Consider the following 15,445-nt stretch of genomic DNA (forward strand, 5'->3'; position numbering starts at 1 on the left):
TATCACAGTTAAGATTGTTAGAATATTAGCCTAGTGAAAATTGACAGCGCAATGATGCAATTATGTGACGTGCGAAGCGACCTTTTTCGCTCTGTCTGCGCTTGCTACTCACTCTCAAAAAAATTTCTCGCGCTTTCGAAAGTAGGCAGCAAATTGTTTGCTCTCCAGGCCCACATTTTAAAAAGTAGTCCACACAAGCTTAGGGCCTGGATACACGTCAAGTTTGATAACATTGTAAAGAAAATTTAACTGCCGTCTTTTTGATACCAAAATTATAAAATTGGTTTAAGAATGTGTGAAGTTGCGACCATACGAAGATTACAAATCAGATTAGCCTAAAGCCAGCTGTAGTTTCGTTTTGTGGGTTAATAAGGTTGCATCCTAAGTAGGGATGCTCAAAGTAGAATTTCGAATCCTTAAGCTTCGAATCCATCCAGAATCGAATGTAAAAACCGCTTTTTTATCGGGTAATTGGATTCGGAAATAATACGGAGAAAGGAAAAAAATTATTAAAAAAAAAATGTTTTGAAAAAATGCTCCGGCGTCCGCAAAACGCCTGCAAGTCACATGCGTCGTGCATGCCAATCCGTTTCTGCATGTGATTAACAGAGGCTCCTTACGTGTGTGTGCGCGCGTGTGTTGTTTTGAGAGAACAAAGGAAGCAGAAGAAAACGATTGAACTTGAGAATGAGAACTTGTTAAAATGATGGCTTTGTAAAGCTTCTTTTTCATGCCATTGTAAGCGTAAAGCTGAGCCGGTTTCCCGCACTGCAAGTTTTACTACCCTGGAAAGTCAGCTATTTTGTTTTTATGACATCATGTTGCGTGAATAAATGACGGTCTGTTAATATTTTGTATTACGTTTCATGCGACTTGAGCGTGAAACAAGTTTGGTATCCATAGAACGTAGCTTGAACTGACACACGTTAAGTAGTAGGTAAGTCTCAGTCTAGTTAGTCGTCCGTCTTCTTGAAGTTGCAAATTTTAAAGGGGGCTGTCATGCCGACTAGACGACCCCCCTAGTTGCGCCCCTGGATAGTAGGTACCTGTGGAAATACTCTACCTAATGACACTCTAAACTCAATTTTGTAAAAGTGGCGCCTAAGCGGTTTTGGAAACAAGCTCTTCATATACTGGTAATTTGCCCATATTAATTAATTAGCTGCATTAAATTCTTTTGTATTAGGCCTACATTAAGTTCATTTGCAATTTTCAATATGTGTCCCGGATTTGCATTTCTAAAAAATAGCAAGCCTACCTAATGATAAAAACAGAACACCAAAATGAAGGCTGCCTGGTGGAAAAATGTTTGGTAACTTTTTTTCCTTTACAGTTGTAGTGCAGCTGTTATTTCCGCAGCACGTGGCGGGCTGGATGAAATCAGTTCGCGGGCCGGTTCTGGCCCGCGGGCCGTAGTTTGGTGACCCCTGCTCTAACCCCAACCCTAACCTCTAACCCTGAAAAGGCAATGATAATTAGGCTACGGTACCCGATAATTTAAAAAAAAATTCAAAAAATTGCCAAATAGGGAACTCGCCGAAAAGGGCTCTCGCCGAATAGAGCACTCGCCGAATCGGACTAGCCGAATTGGACTCGCCGAAACGGGCCATTCCGAATCGGATTAAAGGAGGCGAGCAATGAATCGTAAAAACTTTGTGAACAGTTGATGTGGTTCATATCAACGCAAACATATGCGTTGGTTTTTTACTGAAGTAAGATAATTCGTAAGAGAGAAGTATCTGATTTTTAGCCCAAGTGTTTGTAATGCACTATTTGTGGACACATATGTCGGAATTTTCGTGCAACATTTTTCTTCTTGTGCACCATTGCGTAACGTTGACTGAACGCTTGGGAAGACACATAGTGAAAACCCTTGCATGTTTATGTAGGACTTAGTGTTGGCAATTTTTGTTTCACACTATCCTGTAAAAACCTTGAACAGTTTTCAAAAGGCGAAATTGCCTCCCCAAAATATTTTAATTAAAAAGTTAACACTATGTTACAGCATCACTTGACAAAATTTTACTATTGATGTTGGCGAAAGTATTCTCAGAATGCGCAATTTTAAGTTTTTTCTTATGAAAGAAGTTTATGTCAAGAAACAAGCTTGGCGCACTGGCGTAGTTCATGACCAGAGGCGAAACCAGCACAACATTTCGGAGGGAGGGGTAAAGTATTGTCATCATGTAGCTCCGTCAGTTGCTCATTTGATTTTAACGTTGCGTTCGAACTCAAATTGTTTCCCCGTACATTGATTTACAGCTCAAACACCCGACCAAACGTTAGTCAGCAGCCTATTAGCACTCACAGTTTTTCCATGACTGTGATTATAACGAAATCTTGATTAGCCTACAAACGAAAAATTGTATGTAAACGTCGCAAAAATTGTATAAATATGCGAGAAAAATATAGAAAAACATTAAATCATGGTATAGATTTATGATTCTGTCTGCCAACATATATCGTAGTGGTTCCCAGACTATGGGTCGTAACCCAAACATGGGTCACAAATGGTAAAAAGGGGACTATTGTAAATTATTAAACTTTGCTGGTTTTAATCTCAACATCGACAGGATTACTATCTATATATTATGCATTTATTTGGGTTCTCGTATTAACTCCATTATTGCGTCATAAACAATTTTGCGGGCATTGAAGTCACTTTTTTTATCAGGGTAAACTAAATAATAGTATAGTGTAAGTTTACCATTCAGGATTTCTGAACTATTATTTTGAGTTTGGACATCGATTTTATCTGCGATCCTGGTGCTGTGAAGCTGCTATGTGGGCTGTACTATGAAGTGTCGTCGTCGAACGAACCCTTAAAGAAGAACAAATCAAAGAAACATCTGAAGCAAGCGAAAAACGAGAATATTTTTTTAAGCACTAAGAAGCGGCACTGAAACTAAGCCGGTTTGACTCAGCAACAAATCCAGCGCATTTACTAAGCTTCTAAGCAAGTCGAGCTATAGTAAACACTTAGACAGCCCTATAACTGGCTTTCTGTGTCTTGTTTATAGCATGCAAAGATTGAAAAAACAGTAGAGTTCTGAGTTTGTTTATAGAGGTTGTCTTGGATCACGAGACCTTCACCAAACTCAGATTTGAGTCGCGCTCAAAAAATTTTGGCAACCACTGAATTAACTCAACATAACCTCGTCAACGTCATCAATCCTCATACCCGCATCGCGAGTTCAGAAATTTTTTTTAAGTGTCGCTTCAGGACTTATGAAGCAATTGTTTCTGTTAAGAGACGCGGTATACTAACATTTCAGATAAATTTGGTTTGGGCCGCTTTGAGAGCACCAAAATGGGACCGCCAAGACAAAAAGGTTGAGAAGCGCTGATCTAAAATCACCATTTTCAGTTCGTATTTTGGGCTTTTTTAATGACGCAGCCCACCTATCTTCTTTCTACGATATTAAAAAAGAACGTATTAAAAGTCATCAGACGCATGTCTTTTCACTTTGCTACTTTTTCAACTGCATTGAACAAACGCGTGTTATACTGAGGTCTTTTTTTTTTAAAGAGAAACCGAATTACGGTACTTTTACAAATTGTCGCGCATTGCAGGCTACCACGTAAGTCACTGTTTGCATTTAAGGTACATACCGAATTGTTATGAACATGATGCTAACAAAGCAAGAGTCCGCTAGCGCGACCGCTTAGCTACGCGGTCCTGTAGGTGCGCGGAGTTCCATTGTAGATAAATTGTAATCAAACAACAAGTTGTGTGGCTTCGGTACTAACCATTTCACAGAGACGGCAACAAACTGGCGGCCCTATTCGCCTTCCTTCAAGCTTTGCTTAAACTAAGAGTAAATAAGTAGAATGAGATTGTGAATATTGTACTGTACTTGCAACATATGCACGATACAATTTCATCATATCGACCTACATGGGCTAGAATCCTAGGTAATAGGTATGTTTTGTGTTAATTAAGTCTTGACTGTTTTTCTTAAAGGTTATTTTGCGAATTAACCGAGCTGCTACTTATGTGAAATGGTCACCGCAGGAAGATAAGTTTGCCGTTGGAAGTTCATCCAGAATGATTTCCATCTGTTATTTTGAGTCAGACAATAATTGGTGGGTTAGCAAGCACATCAAAAAGCCAATCAGGTACATGGTGGATTTGTAATTTACATTAAAAGTGAAGGCATACAATTATTAAGGATCACGTTATATTGTTCTAACCTTATAGGTTAGGGTGAATACCATTTATGTGAGAAAAAATTTTTTTTTTTAGCTTTCCCATGCTAGAAAGCTGTATAATTTCGAAAGCACTTTTATCGATGTTTTGGTAATTTGTTGTATGCGTTTGTGTCAGTCAACTCAAAACGCCAAGTTTTTTAAATCTAAAAACTGGAAAACTTGTGCTAAACTGAAAACGTGTGCTTAACACGCAAGGACAAAACACTTCTAAAAATACTCCAGGCCTAAATGTTTCGGTGGAGAAAAAGTCAGTTTAACGTACTGTGTTTACATTTATTGAAAAACTGTGGTGGCAAGTTTACCAACCAGTCAGCCACCTGAAGGCCTAAGCATTTTCTAAAAATATGTATTTTAGAGCACTTTTCATTAATTTTATATTTGCATTTTTGTACATTAGGTCAACTATAGTGTCGATAGATTGGCACCCTAACAATGTTCTTCTCGCCGCTGGCTGCTGCGACTACAAGGCCTACGTCTTTTCTGCTTACATCAAAGATATCAATCCAAAACCTGGACCAACTGTCTGGGGGAAGAAGATGACATTTGGGAATTTGATGCAAGAGTTTTCAATGCCTTGCACTGGCTGGGTAAGTGAAAAGATTTGGTAATTAAGTCTTGTATGAAATATATTTTTACAGTGCAAGGCAGGAGGCATGTTAAGTAGCTTCATCTATTGTTGCTAATATGCGTTACAGCATAGGCGCCGACTTTTCAAAAAACCTTGGGGGGGGCGAGAAAGGTGATGACGTCATAACCATAACGCTATTTTTGCTCAATTAAAATAGTCTTTGATTAAGCTTAGTGTCTTGTTTATATTGACACCTAGGTCGCTAACCGAATTTATTAGAACAGCTGCTTGAAACGATTAGTTTTACGCATGTAAAACGCCTAGTCGTAAAAATTGTCATATTGTTAGCTCATAAATAATTGGAACAGTTGGAAAACAAGCCGATTCATTTCCTTTTCGTGCGAGTGAATAACAACGATCAAGACAGTGAAGTTATCGAAATAAAACGCAAAAAATCATGATCTCAAGCAGAGTGAAAACCCGCTATCAGTTTTATTAACCTCGTTTTGCTAATTACCTACCTTCAAAGCGTTAACAACGGCGAAGTGTTTTCTCTTTTGTTTTTTATCGTAAGTCTTTATAGTCTTTTATTGAATACAGTAGGCTATATACTCGAGTATAGGTCGAGATGTTCACAAGTGATTTTCACCTCAAAAAGACAAGTTCAACTAACACAGGACAAGCTGTTGTCTCCAGCTCGGCAGTTTTCAAACTGAACGCACTTAAGATCATTGTCGACGTAGATTACGGAGTGTGAAATCGCGTCGGCCTCAGTAAAAGTTTTGAATACGTTTATTTGCAGTGATTCAAACTTAATTTTCAAATTTAAAGATTTCTTGTCAATTCGAAACTTTTTACATTTGTTGAGCAATACGCAAAGCTCACGAGACAAAACAGCCGAAAGAGCTGTTTTAAGAGATCATATTTTAATTTTTGCGTGAAGGTTGTAATCGTTCTTATTACGTAACATTCCATGATCGTTAAAGTCGATGTCAAACCTTAGCGGCCGCATAAAACAATGATGTCAGGTTAGCTAGGTGATAATAGCGGTAAGAGACGTCGTTAATGCAGGCAATATCTGCGACCAAGACCATTAAACACCTTTTCTTTTATCGGTTTTCGATTTAATTCTCACACATTGCGAAGAAAACAATGCGTTCTGTTGAATCGTAATCGTCTCACAGCGGGAAGACCTTGTTGAAAATAGCGCGTCTAATTTAGCTGGTTAACTTAATATTGCAATGAATAGTTACGTGACTATTTCAGCAGCGTAAGTTACTCTACGATCTACTTTGAAATTTCCATACCGTATGAGAAAGCCATGCGATCAGCTGCTGTTTTACGGGAAAGAGCAAAGTAGGCTGTTTTTTTGCTTTCGGCATTCTTTAAGTCCGTTTAAATTATCTAAATCTCTTTCGCAAAGTGTTTTATCTTCGAAACACCACTTGTAATAACCATTTTTGTTGCCCCTCAACCATAAATTGACGGGGGGCGCCGGCCCCCCCGGAAGTCGGCGCGTATGCATTACAGGGTCATCAATAATTAACGTTACTACTTCAAACAACTGTATTTAACATCAATATTTAACGTTACAATGTTAATAAATTGTATATTTCTCGATTTTATATTTTTTAGACCTAAATTTTATAGGCCATGAATGAAAATTTGAATAAAAGAATAGCTATTGTAGAGCTCTTCAAATCGGGCAAGTCAAGGAGTGACATTTGCAGGAACTTACAAATTAACAGAATGTTGGTCTGGAGAACTCTCAAAAGGCACAAAGAAACTGAAAATGTAAAAAATCGAGATCCATTCAAAAACAGGTAAAGGAGGCGAACGTGGCCTATGGAACCATGTTCACAGTTCTCAAGAAGGATTTGAAGATGAGCCCATTCAAACACACGAAGAAACGGTTGCTAAATGCCTATACCATTGAAAATCGTCTCTCCAGAGCCAAAATTCTGCTCTCACATGTTGAAGGAGGAGGCACGCTGCCAAACCTTGTGTTCAGTGATGAGAATAAAGTTGATGTCCAACATCATTTTAACAGTCAGAATGATCGTGTTTGGTCAAGAGATGGTGACGTGGAACCCCGGGTAGTCCCTCGGAGACAAGGGGCGGCATCAGTGATGGTGTGGGCCGCAGTCAACGAATCAGGAAGGAGTCCATTGATTTTTGTGGACCAAGGAGTGAACTTGAACCAAGAGAACTACCGAAATGATATTCTTGAGGGTTCATTGTAGAAACACTTCAAAAAACGTAATTGGTTATTCCAACAAGATTCTGCCCCTTTACATGGAGCTGCTAAGAGAACGCAAAACTGGCTTTCAGCCAATGTGCCGTTCTTCATTTCCAAGGAAGAATGGCCTCCTTCATCCCCAGATCTGAACCCCCTAGACTTTGGCATTTGGTCTTACCTGGGGAGCAAGGTTTCGACTAAACACCACCAAAGTTTGGAAGCGCTGAAGGCTAATCTGAAAAAAGAATGGACCAAAATACCTCTAAGAGTTATTCATGACTCTTGCAAGTCCTTTTTGAAGCGTCTTTGACTTGTTATTGACGCAAATGGCGGACACATTGAGTAAAACTTGTTTTTCCGAAATATTTATTTATTTGACAATAATATTAAAACAATGAAAACACATGATGCCTGCGCCCAACTCCAACAGAGTATTTACCAATCCTTGCAGGCATCCAACCTGCTGAGCTCCGCCGAAAGGGAGCCATCATACACCTGACTCGCCGGGCGAGGGATCCTAACCACTTGCTTCATGCAAAACTCAACATCCCATCTCAGGAATCCCCCCGGCAACTAAAGTCAAGACACCCCTTTGTGCCAGCTGCTGTTGAATTACTACATCCATTCAGCGATCATGCCATCAGCGCAGCACACTTCATGGAAGATACTTGGAATGCAGCGTGGTGCGCCACCGACACCAAACTACATGGTTTTATACCCCACCCGGTGACGTGCCCCCCTGGTATGGACTTGCCTCGGCCGACTTGGGTCAAGCTCAACAGAATCCAAACCGGAGTCGGCCGCTTCCATTCCAACATGCACAAGTGGGGTATGGCTCGCTCATCGGCCTGCGAATGCGGCGCGGAGGAACAAACTGCTGACCATGTCGTTCTCGAATGTCCCATCTACAAGGCACCAAATGGAATGCATGGTATAGCAACGCTGGACGAAGCTGCACTCACCTGGCTCTCCACCACCTGCCCTAAAATTTGATCTAGTCTCAAACGAAAGAAGAAGAAGAACTTGACGAGTCGCACACACACATACCTCTAGGCTGGAACCACTATGCCGGCCCGGAGCCGGAGTTGAAGTAGCCGGAACCGGAGGTCGTTCCATCACTAGTTTCTAATCTCTCCGTTTGATACCAAATTCTATCAATAAACCAGATGGCCAGCATTTTATACAGGATTTCAGTTTGCCATACAGGTTGCAGTAGAATAAAGATGTAAAATGTAACGTACCGTTCGCTATATTACACATGGTACACAATATTATTACCTACCTAGGAATATACTACACTACAGGTTATACGCATTTTCAATACTTCATGCAGGCTAATGGTGATGTTCAACCTTGTGCTGATATTCTACTAGAAATTCCCTTTTCCACTACCGATGTTGTTCTTGCGTTTCAGGTCCACAGTGTTGCTTTTTCTCCCAGCGGGGACCGTCTTGGGATGGTTTCTCATGGAAGTGTTGTGTCTGTGGCGACTGGTGGTGGAGAATTGATTTCACTCCGAACTGAGTACTTACCGTTCACTTGCTGCATTTGGATCACGGAGAACAGTCTAGTGGCTGCGGTATGGTTTAATTCATGTATAGTTCAGCTGTATTTTTGAAACGGTGTCTATTATACCAGACAAAATAATTATTAGTATCGTATTTGTTAAGTAAGTACTTTCAACTAATTGGCAACAAATTCGTACTGTTAAATAGTTATTTGTTAAACTAAACTTTCCGTAGAACATCTTTCTAATCTGTTTCAGGGACACGACTGCAATCCAATGCTGTTCACCACTGACAGCAATTGCACTTCTGTCAAGTTTTCAAGCAAACTTGACCAGCCATCGAAAGGTGGCGGAGGTGCAGCTGCTGTGTCTGCCATGAACATGTTCAAGAGCTTGGACAAAAAGGGAGCCGTTAAAACCACCGAGACAGAAGTTGATACCAAGCATAAGAACGCTATCATTCAGGTGTGTCTACTTTTGAATGTTTGTGGATAAAGTGATATAATGTGAAACAAAACTGCTATGAAAACATTATTTACAGAATACATTTGTGATTTATATTTTTGGAAACCATCGTACTTGTTGAGTTAGTTCCATCCAAACGTTATTCCACATAGCCGTACGAGACCAAACTATTTTGGGGGGGCAGAACGTAAATTTGCCCAAATGTGCACGCTTTTATAGAAATTGCCCAAATATAATGTATGCGGTGCGTGATAACACTGAAAAACTAACATAACAAGATCACCAGCAGTGGCGTAGCCAGTAATTTTGAAAGGGAAGGGTTTGACGTCGTGTTTCGCTTATGGCGACACCCAGCAGTTGGGAGTCTGGGGGGGCCTCCCCCAGAAAATTTTGAAAAATTACTTTGAATTTGGTCCATTCTGAGAGTATTTTCAACAAAAATGTGGTTATGAATATTCCTGTGAAAGGGTGCTGTCCGGTGGCATAGCAAAAGGATAAAATCATGTTTTCTTCGGCATGTTTCGGAAATAAAGCTACAAGTCTCTATGTTTTCTTGTTGCTAATTCCTGGCTGAGATATTTGAATGTTTGGTAATGGCAAAACTCGCTCTTTGCAATAAGTTTGCGTACAGACGGTGACGTAGGATTCAAAGAACCCAATTAGCCTAACAGTACGTATTTACATTGATTCAATGTCTGAATATTGAATAATATTCAATCATCGGATTTGCAGAAGGCGTCGTTGGATTTTCAAAAAATCGCCGAAAAGGCAACTCGCCAAAAAAGGCTCTTGCCGAATAGGGAACTCGCCGAATAGTAGCAGAATCTTTTATAAAAGTAAATAAACAAAGCTAAGCAACACATTAACATTACTTTTAACAGTTTTAACATGTTTTTGTTAAATGTTGTGGTGTTGCATAGCTATGTCCGTTTATGGTTGAAAAAAAGTACTGTGACCTCCCCACCCGAATTGTTTTATAAAAGTAGGCTATTCACCAGATTTATATAAATTTATATTTTGTAGTTGCCCAAATCAAGATGATGCATTTATTGATATTATGAAAAAAATTAAAGACTTTGTAAATTTTGATGCCGAGGCAACTGCATCATGCCAATTTGGGCAGTTTTATAAATAGACTATGATCAGATAATTTCATATTTTTTGTTGCCCAAATCTAAACGGTACAGTTATGTAAATGGGAAAAATTAATGAATTTGTTCATTTTGGGGAAACTGCCTCACGCTAATTTGGGCAGTTGCATAAACAGACTAATCAGTTTCATCAAATAGCCTAATTTCATGTTTTCAGCTGTCCAAATCAACACGATGCATTTGTAAAAATTAATAAAATTAGCTATATAGCAAATTTTGCGTTTTGATTTGGGCAGTTTCACAAAAGTATTAGAGACATATTGTGGTGGCTGCCCAAATTGGCATGATGCAGTTGGTTAAATGCATTTCGTACTACAATTTGATCACCATGGAATACAATGCATCAATACGGGTGTGCCAACTGACAATTTTGCGGCACATTTCTTGTGCAAATAAGAGGCTGTACTTAGTTTGATACCTAATTCATGCATTTTTGTAGCTTTTTATATAGCAATTTTTGCCCTAATAATTTCAAGATTTTGCCCGAATTCGCGACGTTTTGAAACAACAGGGGGGGCGGCTGCCCCCCTGGCTCGTACGGCTATGGTGAGAAATGAGTAGAAGATCCATTCAACCAATGTTATCGTTTGATAAACTTGCTATTATAGATTGTGGCTTACGCGAACGGCAAGTTTTCAACATCTGGGAAGGATGGAAATGTGATTGTATGGGACACCAAGTCACTCGAATCGTCTATCGCTGGCCTTCGCATTGCATGAGGAAATCTTGGGGGCTATCATCTATATTCTGTATATATTCCCTTACTAATCGCTCTTCAGTACAGACATACAAAAATCATAAAGATATATACACAATACACATTAAGATTTAGCCTATATTTAGGGGCTGCAGCGAGCACAATCTGTTCTTTAAGGATGTATATTTTGACGTAGCTTATGTTTGGTGTACCCAACATCGTTCATTGAATCAATCGTCATCGTTTCATACCTGCACTTGAACCTTAATCTTATGAAATTTTTATTATTATATACAGAATAAAACAAACTGTTAACAAAGTGATGATTTTGTTCGTAGTCTCACGCAAGCAGTAAAACTTTATAGAACGGTCATGGCCACTGACACTTCGGTGATACGGTAATCTTCTCCAGAAGCCCCAATATTTAATTGATATTAAAGTATCCACTTCGAAACTTTTGCAAAAAATAAAATTCTGAATCCACTCCATTTTTTAAAAATAGGACAAACTCCGACCCCACTCCATGCTCAACTCTACAAAGTAGGTAGGGTGTGTTATGCAAAAAGGTCGCCAGATTTTGTGTACATTTTCAGATCATCATCATTAAGTTCCTTCCTCTCGTCGAGGGTTGGAGGCAATGAGACGCCAAGTTTCTCTGTTGTAAGATTTTTCTACTGCATTTTTGTAGTTAAGTCCTGACCAGTCTTCAATATCATTAGTCCAAATTCTTGGTGGTCTGCCCCTATTTCGTTTGCCGTTCATTTTTCCTTCTAGAAGTTGTCTTTGAATAGAATTATTGCGAATCATGTGGCCAAAATATTTTAATTTTCTTGATTTAATTATTTGTAGAACTTCCATGTTGGTTTGTATTCTGGATAGTACATTTTTGTTTGTGATTTTATCCTTCCATGAAATTTTAAGCATTCTTCTATAAATCCACATTTCAAATGCCTCAGGTCGTTTAACCATCTGTGATGACAGTGTCCATTTTCAGATAAAAAGCTATTTTTAATCAAGTACCTCAAAAATTAGCCAATCATTTATAGTCAAATTTGCAACTAGTGTAGGCTACAAATTATTTCTATAGTGAATTTTTGTCAACTTATAGATCAGATGCAAGCCATGATAGAAAAAAATAATTGGTTACCTATGTCGTGCGGTAGGCACTTTGAAATAGGACAGTTTTCCTTGCGAATCAGCTGATTTCAGTCATGCGACTCAGCACGTGATATTCTGACCGATCTTTTCGAAAGATTTTTGATACAAAGAAAATTAAGTGAGTGTATCGCCACAAGCAGCGTGGCCTAATGGGTTAAGGTTGGGGCAAGGGAATAGTCATTTCGATTGCGTGTGTTCGATTCCCACCTGCTAATGTTCTTTTTTCTTCTGCGACTGAACTGAGTGCAAGTGACTGTAATCAATTGAGTTTATAAGGAAAATTGCACTACCTTTTTTAACCAATGCGGCGCAATGGTGGTAGCTGGTTCGCACGGAAAACTGTCCTATGTTAAAGTGCCTACCATGTCGTGCAGCATCCCAAAGCGTTCTTAGTTAGCTGATAAATTTATTTTGTTAAAAATTAAATAAAAATGTCAATCGTTGTCACCACGAGCACGTTTTCCTAGAAGGCAACTGCTGAGACAGAGATCTTCAAACTTTCGTCCACCCCGTTAGCTCAGTGGTAACGCGCCCGACTCACGCGGCGCTGGTTTGGCTCTCGGGGTGACGCAGGGCCGGTTGCCGAGACTGACGAGAAATGAGTGAAGTTTCCGATTGTTGAAATGTTGTTGCCAGGGAATTATTCCATCCATTAGGTGCCGCTGAATGGAGAGCAGTCCTTAGAATGCGTTGCTCAAGCACACACATCGAGGGCGGAACCACCGCCGCTTGATCTTGAAGCTTATTTGTTCACGAAGTCACGCGCTAACCAATTGAGTTATCGGGGCGGACTTGTTTAACAGCTGCAAGCAGTTTCAGCATAGTTTGTCGTGATTAGGCTATTTGTAAGAATAGCACAGTTAACGGCTTCTACGGTCCACAGTATTTGCGTGGTTACAGGGGTACGGTACCACTCATTCATCGTAAGAGATAAAGCGATGTTCCCTGGTAGCCTTTTGGCTTAGTACGATATACAGTAATTGCAGGACCGTAAGACAACAATTAATTATGGTCGCAGGGATAACACCCGTTTATCATTAGAGTGTTTTGGGGGGAAGAAGGCAGTGAAATCACCCTACTGGTTGCATTTGATTGAAAATTGGAATGGTTGGATGATATTTCGGTTTTGTATAGCCTACATGTAATAGGTTGGGTACAGTTTTACCTCTTGTCCAGGAGTGATGCAGTTTCACCTCATGGCTCAGGAGGAGTTGAGAATTATGTTATGGCAGTTGCTAGGTTGATAAAACTGATGTCTGGAAAATTATCATTCTTGACTAAATGTTACGAGTACCGGTAGTTTAAAAAATGAAGTAGCCTACACAAATTTTGTAGGCTATAGGCAGGTAACTGTCCATGCTATCTGGAGAGATAGGACTTGACACTCATCAAACCAGAATACAAAATAGGTTAGCAGTGAGCGACGCGCGCGCGATGATTGTACAAGACGGAGATGGCGTTCGTGAGAGTAATGTCTTTGAGGAGGAAGAAAAGATATGTTATTGAGTTCGGGGCGAGATGCTATTGTAGCAATCCATTATTGCGACAGATAAGTTTTACTTCCAAACAAGTGAAGTATTTTAACCTACCAGTCAAATTAGTTAGAATATTTATTTAACTATTTTAACCCACCAGTCAAATTAGTTAGTTACAATATCCGTTAGACAGACAGAATTTCATTAGACCGCCGATTGCCATATAAAATAAATTTTACCATCTTTAATTATAAGTTACGTATAATAAATGTAACCACACTATAGAGTTTAATATTTACATGACAATTTGGGATTGATGTACATTCTTCCTGGAAAGTTTACTTCCGATTCCATTGAAGGCTGCTTCGGCTGGTATCGTCAAGTGAGTGAAGGAAATGTCCATCAAACAACTCTTTGAAGCTGAGAAGAAAAATCGAAAGCTCAGCTTACTGCAGCAACATCGTTACAAGCTGCTATAGGGACCCGTGATGAATATTCAGTGTTTTCAGCCTTGTACAATTTTTTTTCTCCTGTAACATTTGCGTTTCTTAGAAGCTCACTTGTTTTGAGCAAAAGTAGCCTATAATTGGTAAATCGTTTTCTACGCAATAACACAATCGCAGTGATTTCCCTTTCTTTCACCAGTGATTTTTTCCAGTGATTTTGACCAGTGATTTTTCACCCTTTCACCAGTGATTCTGTTCAATAGCGATTGGTGGCTCAATTTAAATTATTTTTCTTTAAATTTAATGGCTCAATTTTTATTTAGATTTAATGGCTCAATTTAAATTATTATTATTTTAATTCATATTTTTGTGCGAAAGGCAAAAATCGCCGACTTAAGCTTTCTTCGAAGTCTTCTTGGGAAGGAGCACGGCTTAGATGTTGGGCAAAACACCACCTTGTGCAATGGTGACTCCGCCCAGAAGCTTGTTCAGTTCTTCGTCGTTGCGGATGGCGAGCTGAAGGTGACGGGGAATGATTCTCGTCTTTTTGTTGTCGCGGGCGGCGTTACCGGCCAACTCCAACACCTCGGCGCTCAAGTAGCCTACTCGAGCATGGCCGCAAGGTACACTGGTACTCCTGCACCTACGCGCTCCGAGTAATGTCCAGTGCGCAAGAGTCTGTGCACACGGCCGACTGGAAATTGAAGACCAGCTCGCGACGACCTGCTCTTTGGCTTCGCCTTGGATTTTCCGCCGCCTTTGCCACGTCCTGACATGTTTCAATTAATTGAGGTTTACAAAGCTTGGAAAGTTGAAAACAAAACAGCTCAAATTAAACCACATATTACATCCATCAATGAAACACGGCTAAAAATAAATCAGATTGGTGAATTTACCTCCCTAGTCCCTAGCAGGGTATGTTTTTCTTGCAAACAGCAGATGCAAACACAAGGGCGGAGTAGCACTGTACAGTGTACATTAAAGATAATCTTAAGTTCTCTGTAAGAAATGACTTGACTATTATGAAAGAAAAAAGTTTGAATCTCTTTTTGTTGATTCATTTGTGAACAAAAAAAAGTTAACTTGTGGTAGCCTACTATTTATAGATCCCCTCAATCACTTTGTGCTGTCAACTCTGATTTTCTGTAGACACTCCTTCTAACTATAAAAACAATATCAAAATCAAATGCACGATGTTTTATTATGGGCGATTTTAATTACAATCTGTTAGACCATAACAACTGTCACACTAGTAACTATGTTGATGCAATGTTTGAATATAGCTTCTATCCATTGATAACTAAACCAACTAGAATTACTTCATCAGTTCCACAGCTATTGATCACATATGGACAAATGTCTATAATGCCAAAACAAATGCTGGTATAATAGTTGACTGCATTGCTGACCATCTGCCTGTAATACAATGCTCTCAATTAGGTTTAATTCAAGAATTTTCCCACTTCAAACAGAAAAGGTGCTTTAGTAACACAAAATCTGTAATTTTGTTAAAAGACTATCAGAGTT

General features: G+C 39.5%; 1 protein-coding gene and 1 pseudogene across 1 annotated transcript in view; one reads left to right on the forward strand and one right to left on the reverse strand.

Moving 5' to 3' along the window:
- The window catches only part of LOC145769934 (actin-related protein 2/3 complex subunit 1A-like), a 53,350-nt gene extending 42,188 nt beyond the window's left edge, over nt 1-11,162 (forward strand). Inside the window, exons 4-8 of the mRNA XM_082581484.1 lie at nt 3,965-4,119; nt 4,610-4,799; nt 8,434-8,598; nt 8,785-8,991; nt 10,751-11,162. Coding sequence (XP_082437610.1) covers nt 3,965-4,119; nt 4,610-4,799; nt 8,434-8,598; nt 8,785-8,991; nt 10,751-10,861 — 828 coding nt within the window. The 3' untranslated portion in view covers nt 10,862-11,162. The remainder of the gene's footprint in view (nt 1-3,964; nt 4,120-4,609; nt 4,800-8,433; nt 8,599-8,784; nt 8,992-10,750) is intronic.
- Nucleotides 11,163-14,311: 3,149 nt separating this feature from the next.
- LOC145770418 (histone H2AX-like) lies at nt 14,312-14,694 on the reverse strand (annotated as a pseudogene).
- Between the last annotated feature and the right edge of the window lie 751 nt (nt 14,695-15,445).

This window comes from Aplidium turbinatum, chromosome 5 (genome assembly GCF_918807975.1).
Source record: "Aplidium turbinatum chromosome 5, kaAplTurb1.1, whole genome shotgun sequence".
NCBI lineage: Eukaryota > Metazoa > Chordata > Ascidiacea > Aplousobranchia > Polyclinidae > Aplidium > Aplidium turbinatum.